We start from the raw sequence: 18,011 nt of genomic DNA, 5'->3' as shown, positions 1-18,011 counted from the left end.
ACACACAAGACAGAAGTCGCAGCACAGGCTTCATGTCTCACCCAGTCACATTATTCTGACACCGGACCAACCAGTCCAAGCACTAACCCCATAATGCCAGACGCCAGGCGGAGCAGCCACTAGATTGCCAATTTTAAAGTCTTAGGTATGACCCGGCCGGGGTTCGAACCCACGACCTCCCGATCACGGGGCGGACGCCTTACCACTAGGCCAACCGTGCCGGTATGAGATGAGCAGCGTTCAACTCAGGGTATAAACCACTATCCAATTTAAGACTGTCACCAGTATTGATAGTTTCAAGGTCACTGAAACTCTGAGTGAAGGTGTTGATAAACATGCCCATGGGCACACGGTAAAATAGCGTTATTTGATGCCCTAATGAGTCACGTGTGTGTACGGGAACTGCTTATATATAAGAGTGAAAAGTTTCTCTGTTTTCATTCTGGACTAAAAGTAAAGAATTTGTTAAACCATTTCTCTGTTTCTTTTGCAGTTTGCACATTCTTCACAGCAGAGAGCGACAGTCTTCTGTTCCTCGAAGAAGCAACATGTAAACTGCTGACCTGGTCTTGGACAGAAGACACAGACATCTGTGGAGGACGTAGCTAATTGTGAAGAGGCAAAAACACAACAACAGTTCAACCAACATGGAGCTCAAAAATCAATATATTTTACCCGCATTCAAAAGATTTGTACCTGTTCTTCTCTTGTGTTTTTGCACCTGTGCTTCGTACGGCTCCAAGCTGAAATCATCAGGAACCCACCTTCTCGCCATTCAAGATCAGAGTGCATCGCTTCAGCTGCAATCTGCTGGGCCAGCGCCTCTTCAAAGGCATCAGCGAGATGTTTCTGGGAGTGTGGAAATAAAGCAGTTCCATGTCAGTTCCAAGCTCTACTCGCGTTTTGCCACAGTGAAGATGGAGAGCGAGGTTTTGAACCAGGCCCAGGAGGGAAGCAAGGAGGTCAGCTTCCAGGTCCAAGTGCCTGAAGCGGCCTTCATGTCCAACTTTTCCATGGTGGTTGACGGTCAGGTGCATATGGCGCAGGTATGAACATGTTTCTGTTCCACTTACAGGGGAAACCCCCACTTTTGAGACGCAGGTATCAAAAAAAAAATTCTCACACTTGAGTTATTATATTGGAAAACCCCCTTTGAGACCCCATGTGGTGCAGGTATCAACATGTTTCTGTTACACTTACATGGGTGGGGTTCTTTCGGTATATATGCCAAAAATCTGGATTCGTAAGGCAAAAAAAAAAAAAAAGGTCTGTTTACGGTAACATAGGGTGAAAAAATAGGGTCGGTAGGTCGGCTTTTTTTTTTTTTTTTTTTTTTTTTTTGCATTTTTTTTTTTTTTTCTCCCCTCTCTATGATGTTTCACAGTTCATTTCTTCTCATCAATCCCTGTTTTTGCCCAACATAACTATAAACAGTACTTTGAGCTTACCTCCCTTCTGTCGTCTGCTGTTTGAGCGCAAACAGCTCTATTTTGGATGCGTTTTTTTTGTGTTTTTTTTCAGACGATCCAAAAAAAAGATTAGCGTCGGGCCTAAAAACTAGGGTCGGTCGGGTTACCGTAAACGGACCTTTTTTTTTTTTTTTGCCTAATGTCTGTGGTGACGTCTGCAACACTGAAGTCAGGATTCCTGACATTTTTCAAAACCTGTGATGTCGAAAGCAAAATGGCAGGTTTCACAGTATTGTGTTCAGCAATTTACTATTTACACACTCAAATTCTACAAAATAAATGTTGGCACACAATTCAAAGGACATGTTTTTCAACAAAGTGAGTTTGTTACAACTAAAAACAGTAATTTTTTTTATAGTCCTGGTCCTTATTTATATCTAAAAACCAGGCGCAAAGCGGCATACCCTGAAAACGCTAAAAAGCAATACGGTCATCCTATGCATGCATATAGCTCATATAGCCAAAACCGTTGAAGATAGAAAGACATTTATTGAACAAAAAATATGCAACACATCATTCTTAACAAGTTTTGTTCTTGTATGTATATCAAAATATTGATCTTCAAATGAATGGTTTGAAAAAATACGACTTCCGGCAGACCTAGACCGTTTTGAAGGAAAAAACCGTGTTTTTTTTCCAACCATTCCATGGCCATCAATATTTTCATATACATGTAAGAACAAAACGTGTTAAGACTGGTGTTGTGCATCTAGTTTGTTCAATAAATGTCTTTCTATCTTCAATGGTTTTGGCTAGATGAGGTAACAAGAGAAGGATATGGGCATTGGAATTACGTCAACATTTCGAGCATTGTCACAGATGAAAAATTATCTGCAGGGTGCTCCTGATTAACAAACCGAGCAAAACTGAAAATTATTGAAGAGAAGACATGTCTGAACAGTTTATAAAGAGACAAGTTTGCAATCATTTGTAAACACCATTATTGTATGGAGGAGTAACTGTTCCCCTACCCCCTAAGAAGGTATTTCTGTCCGTCAACCACGTGAGCGATCGCCACAAATCGAGGCATCACTCGCATTTCAGTTTGGACACACCGGCTGATTGCAAATGCACAGTACGTGTTTCGACACTGAAACGTGACGATTGAGCGTCAAAATAGTTTCTTAAAACAGTCGAAAATGGAGTTAAATGTGACTTCAACACTCAGTGGCGATCGCTAGAGTGGCGATTGTTACTAGACGGACACTAGAAAACCTCAGAAAATGTAATTACTTTGCGATTTTTTTAACTGAAAAACTGTTGCGGTCTTTTTCTGTCGAGCGCGAGCGTCAACGTAAAACAACGTGAGGTCACTTCCTCCCCAAACGGTTAGTTTTTGAATGAAAAGAAAAAAGTGGCGATCGTTACATTGTTTAGACGGACTGGATCGCAACTTTGAAACTCGGGTCACTGTGCGTCGATCAAGGGCAAATTGACCTCGGCAACATTATAACTCACTTCAAGGGTGCACAAACTTGTATTTACAGTATAAAAAATTAGGTAAACTTGTGTTTTTGTCCTGTGAAATCACAATTAGTTTCGATGCTCTTGATATCGCTATGCGGACGGACAGATCCGAATCCCCATACATTTTTTTTTGCGGAGCTAGTATAAGTTAGAATTTGTGTTATGGATATCGATTGTTGTTGAAAAACAATCATTTCAATGTGTTCTGGCACTCTCAACCACCACAGCATTGATACTTGTGCATGTATGTGTTGGAATTTAGTTCTTTGTTTAGTGATGCTGTGGCAAAAGTAAATTCATCCGTCCGTATTTTGACGATCGCCACCATTCACACGCGCATAAATAAACACATTATCAAAAATTTCAACTTTTATTTTCAAAAAAGTATTTAAACAACAACTAGTTTGCATGTTAATACAACAAATACAGCAGATTCTCACAGATATGGATTTAAAAGACTAAGCAAATCTGAGACTATCAAAATGGCCTAATACCATGAAACCTGCCTATATAGTTTGATAATGCGTCATAAAGCAAATAATGGCATCAAGAAACCGACAAAAAAATGTCAAGAGCAAAGATTTTATTTTAATTTTTTTAAGGACAGAAATCTTGGCTAGAACCTGGCTCAAGTGTCCTTTTTCTCATAGATTGAATGGAATTGTTCAAAACCAAATGATTGGGAAACAAGAACCAGAAAAATGTCCAGTTAACGCTGATTACCTTTGTGCAGGTGATGGAGAAAGAGGCGGCACAGCAGAGGTACGACCAAGCCAAGAACCACAAAAATGTCCAGTTAACGCTGATTAACGTTTTGCAGGTGCTAGAAAAAAAGGCGGCACAGCAGAGGTACGACCAAGCCAAGAACCACAAAAATGTCCAGTTAACGCTGATTAACGTTTTGCAGGTGCTAAAAAAAAGGCGGCACAGCAGAGGTACGACCAAGCCAAGAACCACAAAAATGTCCAGTTAACGCTGATTAACGTTTTGCAGGTGCTAGAAAAAAAGGCGGCACAGCAGAGGTACGACCAAGCCAATAACCACAAAAATGTCCAGTTAACGCTGATTAACGTTTTGCAGGTGCTAAAAAAAAGGCGGCACAGCAGAGGTACGACCAAGCCAAGAACCACAAAAATGTCCAGTTAACGCTGATTAACGTTTTGCAGGTGCTAAAAAAAAAGGCGGCACAGCAGAGGTACGACCAAGCCAAGAACCACAAAAATGTCCAGTTAACGCTGATTAACGTTTTGCAGGTGCTAAAAAAAAAGGCGGCACAGCAGAGGTACGACCAAGCCAAGAACCCAAGGACTACTTCTCTAGAAGGAGTACTTGCAAGAACCACAAAAATGTCCAGTTAACGGTGATTAACGTTTTGCAGGTGCTAGAGAAAGAGGCGGCACAGCAGAGGTATGACCAAGCCAAGGCCAAGAACCAGACGGCGGGCCAGGTGAAGCAGTCCCCACTCAAACCACAGCGCGGCATGGAACTCTTCACCATCAACGTCAACCTTGCACCTCGTGGAACGGCATTCTTCACCATTGTCTACAAGTAAGTGTCCAATGGAAGCAGGGCTTGCCGCCTACGCTCTACCTAGACGGTCCCGGTATCCCCCAAATATAATTTTTTTATGGGGGTCCTCAAAATCTGTACCATCAACGTTAACCTTGCAGTTGCACCCTGGATGAACGGCATTCTTTACCCTTGCCTACAAGAAAGTTATCAAATAACCAAAGGGAAGTAATCGCTCTTTATGAATATGACATGTGTAATGGAGTAAGCGAGAGTTATACGGAACCTTTCTCTTGGCACCTGAGAGAATAACAAGCACAGTTGAAATGAACAAGCGACTTTCATCCTCTACAAGTGAGTGTCCAATGCAGGGTTTAGCCTGGGAGAAAAAGGCAATGGGACATTTGTCCCTCTCAACCAAATTCCGATGGGACATAGTCGAAGGCAAGAAGCACCAAAGAGGCCTGTACACGTTTTGACCAAAGATGCAAAATAGTGCAATATGGTGCCATCTGAGAATTAGCCACTATATCGTGTTATCTGTGTGTGTGTGTAATCCGATGTAAAGTGTACATTTGCTGGCGCAGTGGAACGTAATCTCAATGCGCCCTATGACGCACTGACGCAAATTGTGATGGGACATTTTCAGATTTAATGCGCCAATGGCGCAGGGCGCAATAGTAATTGAAACCCTGCAAATGGAAGCAGGTCTCCTCACCTACTCTCTACCTAGATTCACACCTGTACAGTTTACCCCTACTATTTTGGAGTAATTGATTACTCATTTTTAGGATTTGGGAAAAAAAATACTCCATTTAAATCCAGACTACGATTTTCAAATGTGTTTCAAATTAGGTTTGTGTTGCAAATAATGGCTTTTGTAACCACTAGGTTACTCTTTTGGTCATTAGATTACTATTTTTTTGACTTGACCATTACTACCGGCACGGTTGGCCTGGTGGTAAGGCGTTCGCCCCGTGATCGGGAGGTCGTGGGTTCGAACACCGGCCGGGTCATACCTAAGACTTTAAAATTGGCAATCTAGTACTAGTGGCTGCTCCGCCTGGCGTCTGGCATTATGGGGTTAGTGCTAGGACTGGTTGGTCCGGTGTCAGAATAATGTGACTGGGTGAGACATGAAGCCTGTGCTGCGACTTCTGTCTTGTGTGTGGCGCACGTTATGACTTCTGTCAATTTGATATGGCCCTTCGTGGTCGGCTGGGCGTTAAGCAAACAAACAAACAAACAAAATTACTCTTCAAGTTTTGGGGGTAAACGGTCCCCGGACCCCCAATTATAAAATGTTTAGGTGGTCCTAGGAGCCCCTCAGTGGAATTTGTAGAGAGTCCCAAAACCACAAGGACTTTTGGAAGTTCTGTGATATCTCACAAAAACGTTACTTATCATATTTATCCATAAATTAGAGTCAGTAGAGATCCGACAGGACATTGTTTTGTCTTTAAAATACAACATTCAAGTGTATGCATTTTTTTGTCCATCCTGTTGCAGCCCTGAAAGTAAAATTTTTTGGCGTACTGGTCTTTGGCTAGTGATTCTGTACATTTACTAGCCAGAGAGCGAACTTTACTAGCCGAACCGACAATTTGTTTCAGCAACTTTACTCGCATTTGGCGAGTAAATGAACATTTCTACTCGCCAGTTACCGTATTTGACGGACTACAAGCCGCGACTTTAAAAAAAAAATTAGCATTGCGGCTTATAAAAAGATGCAGCTAAAACATTACCTAAACTTGAATAGCATTCACCTAATGGAAGTCGCCGCGGATTTTTATTTCGCTCGATTAGCGATTACCGGTACTTTATTAGCTCTCTACTCAAGACTCGGCGCTTTTCTCTTTCTTTCGCGAATCTTTGTTTGTCAACAAGTCGTCGTGACAAGATAGCGTACAGAGAAACACCGGTTGCATCAGGATCTCGCGCACGCGAGATTTCGTTTTTTTGTGTCTTGCGATAGTTGGAGGAGCGAGAGCCGCCATGTTGTGTTTTCGTCTGCTCGAAATGTGCGCAAAAGTCGTAAATCATCCCAAAAAAGCTTATTCCGGGCGGGACTACATGTGTGTGTGTTGGTTACAAATTGTGTGTGTGATATTTTTCTTCAAACTTTTTCACTTTTCTTCTTTGTTTCACTTGTTTATTCTCGGAGCCGATTTCGCCAAATACCGTACTTTTGTTTGCCTGGTTGTTTTGATTGATTGACACGATCTGATTATATTTTTTTCGACGGCGGCTAATATAGTGACGCGGCCTATACGTGGCTCGTCCCAATTTTTTTGTTAAAAGTCGGGGGTGCGGCTTATAAAACGGTGCGTCTTGTAATCCGTCAAATACGGTACATGTTTCTACTCACCATAAGGAGTAAAATACTCGCCACTTTCAGTCCTGTGTTGTATATGGAAACTAGCTCAATGTCACATGTAGCTGACCTCAGTCCTCCCAAGTGAAAGCTGGGAAAAAGGGGCTCTTCCACAAACAATAACACTTTTTTTTAAAAATACAATAATAATAATTATATGGCGCAAATCCTAATATAGTTCTAATCGCCTTACAATTAATGTTCATTCTAATATTTCATTATCTTCATTACAGCAACAATTTACACATTTAAAGAATCTTCAAATAAATAAAAACACAATCACAAAAAGACAGTTATTTCCGGAGTTCGTCTATTTTCCAGCAAGGGGATGATAATAATGTAAGAAACAAGAAATTCCTCCGAGGTAGGAAAAACACCCCCGTTGGTCAAAGGGAAATAACCATTCTCACTGCCACCAACTGAGAAGGTTATTTCCCTTTGACCATTAATATGTCCCTCTATAAGTCCTTGTAGAATCTTAATCCACCAATAACTCCCTAACCGTGTGTTTGACTGGTCCCAATTTTTGTAAGGACCGTCTCAGGAATGTATAGAACCTGTTCACCAAGTGTGGTGACGATCGGTCCGTTCATTCTTGAGATCTATATGCGAACACAAACACACAAACAAACACATCGACCGAATCCTATACACACCCCTATACCGAGGGTGTAATAACACACAAACCCTTTCTGTCCATTTCAGTGAGTTACTGGAGCGGCGGGCAGGGACCTACAGACAGAGGTTGATGATTCAGCCAGGGAGCGTTGTGGCCAACATGTCAGTTCGCGTCTACTTCGCTGAGCGGCAGGGGTTCAAGTACTTTGCCTACAAGCTTCCAGGCAGCGACGCTGAGTTGATTTCAAGCTCCGCTGCTGACCAGGTCAGTCAACAAACAGAATCCAATAGCATTCCTGCTTTTTTCTTAACATATAGACAAAAGAGGACACATCAGTAACCAGGTTAGATTTTTCTTTTTCAATATTTTGGCAAATATTTTTCTTTACATGTCAGGATTCTTCTTCTTCTGCGTTCGTGGGCTGAAACTCCCACGTACACTCGTGTGTTTTTTTTGCACGAGTGGAAATTTACGTGTATGACCGTTTTTTACCCCGCCATTTAGGCAGCCATACGCCGTTTTCGGAGGAAGCATGCTGGGTATTTTCGTGTTTCTATAACCCACCGAACTCTGACATGGATTACAGGATCTTTTTCGTGCGTACTTGGTCTTGTGCTTGCGTGTACACACGGGGTGTTTGGACACCGAGGAGAGTCTGCACACAAAGTTGACTCTGAGAAATAAATCTCTCGCCGAACGTGGGGACGAACTCACGCTGACAGCGGCCAACTGGATACAAATCCAGCGCGCTACCGACTGAGCTACATCCCCACCCTACATGTCAGGATTAGGGTCGATACATTGCAGGAACCTGTTTAGGTTATCATCGCAACGGAAACGAGAGAGCGCAATCCCAAAATTAAAAATTTTAATGATAGGAATAATTGGATCCTAGCCTATCCTCCTATTTCTGAGGAGGTCAGTTAGTGGGTTTAGGGTTTGTCATTTTTGCCTTGTAGATTTAGCTGTTTGTCTGTGTGTTATGTTCTTGTTCTCTCTACTTGTCGGTTCTTGTGTCTTCCCAGTTTTAATGTTCTGTTTAGTACTGTGTATACCCCCCGCGGGTTAGGGGGAAGAATTTACCCGATGCTCCCCAGCATGTCGTAAGAGGCGACTAACGGATTCTGTTTCTCTTTTTACCCTTGTTAAGTGTTTCTTGTATAGAATATAGTCCATTTTTGTAAAGATTTTAGTCAAGTAGTATGTAAGAAATGTCCTTTGTACTGGAAACTTGCATTCTTCCAGCAAGGTAATACATTGTACTACATTGCAAGCCCCTGGAGCAAAATTTTAATTAGTGCTTTTGTGAACAAGAAACAATTGACAAGTGGCTCTATCCCATCTCCCCCCTTTCCCCGTCGCGATATAACCTTCGTGGTTGAAAACAACATTAAACACCAAATAAATAAAGTTTAGTACATGTAGGGCCAAAAAGAAAAATATGTCTGTTTCCGGTAACCCGACCGACCCTATTTTTAACTCTTACCAGTTCGGGGGTTTTAGGGCATATTTTACAGTGCTGTTGGTGCCTACTTGCCGAGTGGCTATCTGGGGTCATATTCTAAATGAAATATAGAAAGTTATATATCAAATGAAAGGAAAATGAATAAGCTTTTCATATTTGCAAAGAGAATTGTGCTATCTTTAAAGGTAAAAATTTTATGGGGGTGACAACATGATTTTTGTTGAAATTTGTACGCCCATTTTTTGGAACACGTGACAAACACAAAGAAGAAATTTTTTTTGTGTTCAGTTTATTTTAGATATGCTGCTAACTAGTCTGTTTGGGCATTCATTTTACATAACATAGCAAAGTTTTATAGAGTTTTGCTGATAAACAAAAAAGTTATTGTCACCTGAATACCCCCACCCAAATTTCAAAGTTGGACGTTTCATGCCTAAGGCCCCCCCCAAAAAATATTCTGTTTACGGTATCCTGACTGACCCTATTTTTTCGCGCGACCCTAGACTTTTGTTTGGCATTTGGTTAAAAAAAAAAAAAAAAAAAAAAATTGAAAAAAACAATTTGAAAAAAAAAAAATTTGAAAAAAAAAATTTAAAAAAAAAAAAAAAGGGGCTTTGTTTTTTGGCAAAATAACTTAAAAATATGTTTTGGGGAAATAAAAAAAAATTTTAAAAAAAGTCCCGACCTACCGACCCTATTTTTTTGGCCTATGTTACCGTTAACAGACTTTTTTCTTTTTTTGTGCCTAATAATGCATTTCTATAACTAACTTATAACAAAAACCCAGCTTGTTTCAGTCATAAAGTGTGTCTTAAATATGAGTTTATCCACTGTCCGACCCATCCAATGTAAAAAAAAAAAAAAAAAAAAAAAAATTATAATTAGATAATTGGTCAGTGGAAAACTACAGGGGGGGCATCGTAAGCTTGCTTACGATGGGCAAGGGAGCGAACTGGTAAGAGTTAAGCGCCGACCCTAAAGTTCTATTTAATCAGAGTATGTTTGCGTGTGCTTATACCTAGTGATATTGTAAAGCGCATACTGCTTTTAGTTATGCGCTATAGAAATCTCCTTTATAAATAAATAAATAAAGGGTTTTTTCGCTTTTCGCACCAAAAAAAACAAACAACAAAAACGGGAGGTAATCTGTCGATGAGACTTCACAATCGAAGAGACTTACCTCCCGTTTCCGTCATCACGCAAAAAAAAAAAGGCGGCCAATGACGCCAGGAATCCCTCTGAAAACGTAAGAAAAAGGTTTAAAAAAAAAATAAAAAATAAAAAATCCGACCGATCGACCCTATTTTTTCGGCGATGTTACCGAAAACAGACATATTTTTCTTTTTGGCCTAATAGTAATTGAATGTGATAATACACCATAGTTATGCTATGAGGCTTCAGAAAGGACACTTCTTGTATGTTTGTCTGTTAGTGTCTGGGGGCCCGGGTAGCTCAGGTGGTAGAGCACTGGACTTGTGATCGAAAGGTCGCTGGTTCGAATCCGGGCCGGGACGGACACGGGTCAACTTTATGTGCAGACCCAGAGACGGTATCCATCTCCCACCCCCGTGTCACCACAGTGGCACGTAAAAGACCTCGGTCATTCTGCCAAAAGTGCAATTTGATCAATGATTACAGCTTTTGTCATTAAACATTGAACAAATCATTTGTTTTAAATGAATTGGTAAACTTAATTAACGATGCAACAGACGCGTGCGAAGCATGTTTGAATCATCGAAGTTCAAATGTTGTGTGGAGTACACTCATTTTGAGGGGCGGGGATGTAGCTCAGTCGGTAGTGCGCTGGATTTGTATCCAGTTGGCCGCTGTCAGTGTGAGTTCGTCCCCACGTTTGGCGAGAGATTTATTTCTCAGAGTCAACTTTGTGTGCAGACTCTCCTCGGTGTCCGAAAAAACCCGTGTGTACACGCAAGCACAAGACCAAGTGCGCACGAAAAAGATCCTGTAATCCATGTCAGAGTTCGGTGGGTTATAGAAACACGAAAATACCCAGCATGCTTCCTCCGAAAGCGGCGTATGGCTACCTAAATGGCGGGGTTAAAAACGGTCATACACGTAAAAGCCGTGGGAGTTTCAGCCCATGAACGAACAAACAAACAAACTCATTTTGAGAATACTCCAAACACAATACATACAGGGGTTCCCAGGTCTGATAGTGATTGAGCTGGGTTGGTATTACAGCAGTCCCTCTCATGAACGGACACCCTTGGGCCATAGCAAAACTGTCCGTACATTGCAGGTGTCCGGTCACGGGAGGGGTGACCACACCCCACCCCCTCCGCCATACATTCACACAGAGACACACAAACAACAGGATTGAATCTATGCTAATCACTTCTTGTGGCTACTAAACAATAACAATAAACTCCTAATACTTCTTTAAACGTTCTGTAAAAATGATTTGTATGAAAAGTGTTGAAAAGAAGAGATAAAATAAATCCTCAAGGCAGTGAACACACTCACCATGCACTGACATACGAAAGCAGCCACACAAACACAGCACAGAGGAGCGTGTGCAGATGCTTTGAAAGAATACCTTGAAAACCAGTTTGAAGAAATAGCAGCAGATAGAGCTGCATGTCATAGTCATGTAATTTATTTTCTTCTTGTCTGGCTTTATTGACTGCATGCCGATCATGTGGCATGGCAGTGACTTTTCACTCTTCAGTCGGAAATACACAGTACATAACACAGCTCCCACTCTCCCTCACTAATGCCTACCCCAAGCCGTGACAACTGATGCTTGGAAATTGTGTGGAAGAGTACACCTCTCTATTTCTCTCCAATGCTCTTCCTGCTGACATGTAGTGACACCGGACACCCCACAGAGTTTAGCCAGCTACCCCTCCACCCCCCCCTCCCTCTCTCTCACTCCCTCCAGCCATGTACTGTTTGGGGCTGTGGCCAGAGAGGCCAGCTGCACTGTTCACTCAGAGCAAAACCAGTTGACTGTGTCGTAACTTTTGACAAAGCAAGACAACTGAAGGGTTCACAGATTAGGCAACCGACTCACTGGTCAAGGCTGAGGGGAAACAAGAGTATCTTGTCAATGAAAGAGGTTACACACAGACACACGATGCTGAGAACTGTGGCCGTTTTTCACTCTCTTTCGCTCAGGACCTTCATCGACTGTACATGTGGTTTCTGTTGTTTACGTCCAACAGACAAGAATAAAGAGCACAGTGCAGTTTCATGTTGGCATCTTCGCATGTACTCCACTCCTGACCAAAACTACCCCCCCCCTCTCTCCTGATGGATACACGTGCACTCAACTTATCAGTGACTGTCATCTGCCATTGCGGCTGTGATCTTTGTACCAAGAGCCGGACTGCTCTGTTATCGACTTTGTTGTGGTGAACATTTGACGATGGTCTGTCCGTACATTGGAGGTATGACCTGGTGTTGGGACCGAAAATGAGTGTCCGCGTCCACGTTTTGCAGGTGTCCGTTTAAGGGGGGGCAAATATAGAAGGAAAACACTCCGTGCCGAGCAAATGTGTCCGTACATGTCAGGTGTCCGCTCACGCCGGGGGCCGTACATTGCAGGGACTGCTGTATCTCAAAGACAAGAGAAATACATCGCTCAAAAACAAGTCAGTTAAGCAGAGCAATCAGTCAAAAAACATAGCAAAGACTTCTGTTTTGACCACATACAAATGTCAGATACAAAAAACATAGCAAAGACTTCTGTTTTGACCACATACAAATGTCAGATACAAAAAACATAGCAAAGACTTCTGTTTTGACCACATACAAATGTCAGATACAAAAAACATAGCAAAGACTTCTGTTTTGACCACATACAAATGTCAGATACAAAAAACATAGCAAAGACTTCTGTTTTGACCACATACAAATGTCAGATACAAAAAACATAGCAAAGACTTCTGTTTTGACCACATACAAATGTCAGATACAAAAAACATAGCAAAGACTTCTGTTTTGACCACATACAAATGTCAGATACAAAAAACATAGCAAAGACTTCTGTTTTGACCACATACAAATGTCAGATACAAAAAACATAGCAAAGACTTCTGTTTTGACCACATACAAATGTCAGATACAAAAAACATAGCAAAGACTTCTGTTTTGACCACATACAAATGTCAGATACAAAAAACATAGCAAAGACTTCTGTTTTGACCACATACAAATGTCAGATACAAAAAACATAGCAAAGACTTCTGTTTTGACCACATACAAATGTCAGATACAAAAAACATAGCAAAGACTTCTGTTTTGACCACATACAAATGTCAGATACAAAAAACATAGCAAAGACTTCTGTTTTGACCACATACAAATGTCAGATACAAAAAACATAGCAAAGACTTCTGTTTTGACCACATACAAATGTCAGATACAAAAAACATAGCAAAGACTTCTGTTTTGACCACATACAAATGTCAGATACAAAAAACATAGCAAAGACTTCTGTTTTGACCACATACAAATGTCAGATACAAAAAACATAGCAAAGACTTCTGTTTTGACCACATACAAATGTCAGATACAAAAAACATAGCAAAGACTTCTGTTTTGACCACATACAAATGTCAGATACAAAAAACATAGCAAAGACTTCTGTTTTGACCACATACAAATGTCAGATACAAAAAACATAGCAAAGACTTCTGTTTTGACCACATACAAATGTCAGATACAAAAAACATAGCAAAGACTTCTGTTTTGACCACATACAAATGTCAGATACAAAAAACATAGCAAAGACTTCTGTTTTGACCACATACAATTATGTCAGATACAAAAAACATAGCAAAGACTTCTGTTTTGACCACATACAAATGTCAGATACAAAAAACATAGCAAAGACTTCTGTTTTGACCACATACAAATGTCAGATACAAAAAACATAGCAAAGACTTCTGTTTTGACCACATACAAATGTCAGATACAAAAAACATAGCAAAGACTTCTGTTTTGACCACATACAAATGTCAGATACAAAAAAAAGCAAGACTGACTGATTTCCAGTATTTTCACATAACAAACACCGGGGGCCCGGTAGCTCAGATGGTAGAGCACTGGACTTGTGATCGGAAGGTCGCAGGTTCGAATTCGGGCCGGGACGGACACGGGTCAACTTTATGTGCAGACCCAGAGACGGAAGCCATGTCCCACCCCCGTGTCATCACAATGGCACGTAAAAGACCTTGTTCATTCTGCCATAAGTGCAGGTGGCTGAATACACCTAAACACGCAGACACCTGGGTAGCGCGACTCCGTTGCTGCTAGCTTTCCACTGGGAGGAAGCGACCCGAATTTCCCAGCGATGGGACAATAAAGTAATGAAAATGAAAATGAAATGAAAATGAAAAAATTAAAAAATGAAATTACAAACAACCCCCCCAAGTGACAAAGGAACAGCACTGACATAAAGGGATAGAAGGTGCAGTGAGATGTCACAGGCAACAACGCACACACAGTAGCAACACCAGCTAATCTTTACCCTCATTGTCCACAGACTCAGATGATGGCAAAACCAGACTCCAGAGAGCTCGTCTTCCGTCCTACGGTAGAGATGCAGCGCAGCTTTGACGCTGACAGAGGCATCCACGGCGAATTCATCGTCCTCTACAGTGTCAACAATGAGCCTGCGGGGGGCAGCATCATCGTCCAGAACGACTATTTCGCCCACTTCTTTGCCCCGCCAGGCCTAGCCCCATTGCCCAAGAACATCCTCTTCATCATCGACATCAGCGGGTCTATGAGCGGCGAAAAGATTGAACAGGCCAAGGAAGCTATGCTGAAGATTCTGGACGATCTGAAGAAACAGGAATCGGACACCTTCAACATTCTGCTGTTTGACGACGGGCTGGAGGCGTGGGCGGACTCACCCATGAGCACTCTGGGCAGGGAGATTGACAAGGCTAAGGGCTTCGTCAGAGTGAAACTGGAGAGCAGGGGAGGGACAAATATCCATTTTGCCTTAATGGAAGGTCTGAGAATTCTGCTCAAAGATCGTGAAGAGAAATCGTGTAAATTTGCTGACATCATCGTTTTCTTGACCGACGGTGATCCAACTACGGGCGTCACTGATACAGCTCAAATCATCCGTGAAGTAACGACGGAGAACAGAGGAAGATCGTCCATCTTCTCGCTAGGTTTTGGCTTCAACATGAACTACGCTTTCCTCTCCAAGCTGTCAGATCTGAACCGCGGCTTTGCTCGCAGGATCTATGCAGAAAAGGATGCAAACGATCAGCTGAGGAATTTCTACGAAGAGATAAGCACTCCAGTTCTCTGTGACGTCGCGGCCAGATACAGCAGAGACGTCGTGGATACCCCCCTCCTCACTTTCACCACTTTCCCTCTCTTCTTCGAGGGAAGGGAGATCATCGTCGCAGGCAAAACCAAGATGGCCGGCGGTACGGGGCTCGACTCCTTAGACGCCGAGCTGCACGCCACAGGCGCGGAAGGAGCGATGGATTTTGTGGTGCCTGTCGGGAAAGTGGAAGTGTTGAGTCACCCAGAAGTGGAGGACGACCTGACGGAAAAGCTGTGGGCGTACATGAAGATCAAGAGTCTGCTGAAATCGATGGAAACGCTGTCGTCTGAAGCTGAGAAGAACACGACCAGGGAACAGGCTCTGAACATGTCCTTGACCTACAGCTTTGTCACGCCTTTGACGTCCTTCAGCATCGTGGTGGAGAAGTATGAACCCGTAGATTCACTGAAGGACTATTCTAACTTGGTGGGAAGGGGCAGCTCGCAAAGGAAAAGCGGAAGGGGCGACATTGTGTACCATAACCCACGTGAGGACACAGCAAGTTTTTCCTCAGCATCGGTCACTTCATTGCCATGGGTACTGATGACTATGACAATCCTTGTAGCTCTGTGATGTCACTGTCATGGGCACTGATGACTATGACAATCCTTGTAGCTCTGTGATGTCGCTGTCATGGGCACTGATGACTATGACAATCCTTGTAGCTCTGTCATGTCACTGTCATGGGCACTGATGACTATGACAATCCTTGTAGCTCTGTCATGTCACTGTCATGGGTACTGATGACTATTACAATCCTTGTAGCTCTGTGATATCACTGTCATGGGCACTGATGACTATGACAATCCTTTTAGCTCTGTGATGTCACTATCATGGGCACTGATGACTATGACAATTCTTTTATCTCTGTGATGTCACTGTCATGGGCACTGATGACTATGACAATTCTTTTATCTCTGTGATGTCACTGTCATGGGCACTGATGACTATGACAATCGGTGTAGCTCTGTCTGTTGGCTGTCAAAGTATCTGTGTGGTTTACGTAGAGGTTACATGCCGAGTTCCCGCAGTGGGGCACTGCGGTTATGAAATTAAAGGCCCCTCCTGTTTTTGGAACCGCAGGAGCTTTCTAGTTTGCTGTTAGGTAGATTTTTGGTTCCTCTTTCCTGTCATGCTCTCTTTTTCTTCATGAATTCTTTTCTTTTTTCTGCCTTCTTGCTCATTCACCTGTATTTTTTCCAAAAATCTCTTCTCTTGCCGCTTGTCTCGCGATTCATGTATAGTTTAATCTGTTAGTGTTCTGATGTAAGTCCAGCAGTAGATAGGTTAAGCCTATTTTAACATACTGGAAACTGGTAATCTTCCAGTAGGTATTAATTTAGTTTTACTAAAGCCTGCTGGGACACAAGTAATGGGTTAGTGCATTTGTAAACAGGAATCGCTTGACAAGTGGCCCCCTTCATCCCCCCCTTCCTCGTCCTGATATGGCTCTGCGTAGTCGGCTGGACGTTAAGCAACAAATAAACAAACAAATACATGCCGAGTCTCAGTGATTATCAAAAATAATGGTCGAAGTTAGCGGATCATGAAAAATGCGACCATTATTTTTGATAATCACTGAGACGAGGTATGTAACCTCTTTATTCCTCCTTTCTTCAGTTATTCAAAGAAAAGAGGAGTTTTTGTGTGAAAGTTTGATCGAATCATATTCACCCAACCAGTCTACCTGCGCAGGCGATCGATTAATGCGCGGTTGTATAGTTCCGTGCAAATCATTCAATTCTGTTAACACTTCTTGTCAGTTTCCATGTTTTGAACTAAAATCAAGTACACAGTTATGTTGTCATTCTGCTGTGGCGGTAAAGGCAGATAGTGTGTGTTCTGTTCATGTTTTGGTATCGCTCAGGAAATGTTCTTTCCTCGAATGTGACTAGCAGACGAAGTTTTACACCCATGTTCCAACGTTAAAAACTGTATGAAGTTCAGTTTTCTGGGGCAAAATAGTGTATGAAACCGCTGCATGTTCTTTAAGTTGATTAAATGTTTGCAATTGATTGCGTGTGATCTGTTTATAAAATGAAATATTGTTGAAAACTGACCGTCGGATTGCAGTTTTGTCGATGCAGCCGAAATCTGGAAGGGGAACTACTCGTGTCGCTAGACAAAGTATGAGAGTTACTTTTCCTTGGAATCTTGCTAGCGATAAACGATTGTGCACGGCAGATCTGAATTCAGAAAACAACCAAACTCATAGATTTTATATTGAGATTCATGTGTTCAAGCCTGTAGTTGCTGGTTTAAATGCGGTATGGTTGTATTGTTTGCTGCAGAAATGTATATTTTGTACATTAGAGTGTTCTGAACTTTTGAGTCGCAAAAAGTAGATCCACAATGTGTACAGTCTCTACCCATGAGCTATCGAGGATTCAGGCCCGTTGTTGGGTAAGTGATTTTGGTTGTTGGGTAAGTTACCGAAAAATAACTAGCCCTACCCTACAAGTTTACAGAGAGAAAGAAGCAGAGGGGGGAATAAAATCATGTTTCTCACATGCAGAGACAGTTGCAAACATGCAAAAGTAATTTTGTTTTTATGTGTTCAACCTACCATGCAGAAAAATTGACTTTTTGATAAAGGACAAATACCCCCCGCGGGTTAGGGGGAAGAATTTACCCGATGCTCCCCAGCATGTCGTAACGGATTCTGTGCATGGGTGCAACTCTTCCGTCCAGGACGGAATTTCCGTTTTTCTCAGGAGGCTGCAGACGGATTTTCCATTTTTTTGAAAATTCTGGAGCAAGGTCATTGTGTTCGGGTGGGGAGTTGCTTGAGAGGT

At 42.1% G+C, this 18,011-nt stretch overlaps 1 protein-coding gene and 1 long non-coding RNA gene across 2 annotated transcripts in view; one reads left to right on the top strand and one right to left on the bottom strand.

The window, feature by feature from the left end:
• The window catches only part of LOC138948433 (uncharacterized), a 179,115-nt gene that overhangs the window by 34,889 nt on the left and 126,215 nt on the right, over positions 1–18,011 (bottom strand). The window lies entirely within an intron of this gene.
• LOC138948430 (inter-alpha-trypsin inhibitor heavy chain H3-like) lies at positions 494–16,233 on the top strand. The gene is made up of 4 exons (XM_070319966.1): positions 494–1,046; positions 4,315–4,484; positions 7,525–7,702; positions 14,413–16,233. The coding sequence occupies exons 1-4, from the start codon at positions 648–650 to the stop codon at positions 15,787–15,789; spliced, it is 2,124 nt and encodes a 707-aa protein (XP_070176067.1). The 5' UTR covers positions 494–647; the 3' UTR covers positions 15,790–16,233.

The sequence above is a fragment of the Littorina saxatilis genome, linkage group LG15, assembly GCF_037325665.1.
Source record: "Littorina saxatilis isolate snail1 linkage group LG15, US_GU_Lsax_2.0, whole genome shotgun sequence".
NCBI classification, from domain to species: domain Eukaryota; kingdom Metazoa; phylum Mollusca; class Gastropoda; order Littorinimorpha; family Littorinidae; genus Littorina; species Littorina saxatilis.
This window is presented reverse-complemented; position numbering and strand designations above follow the sequence as displayed.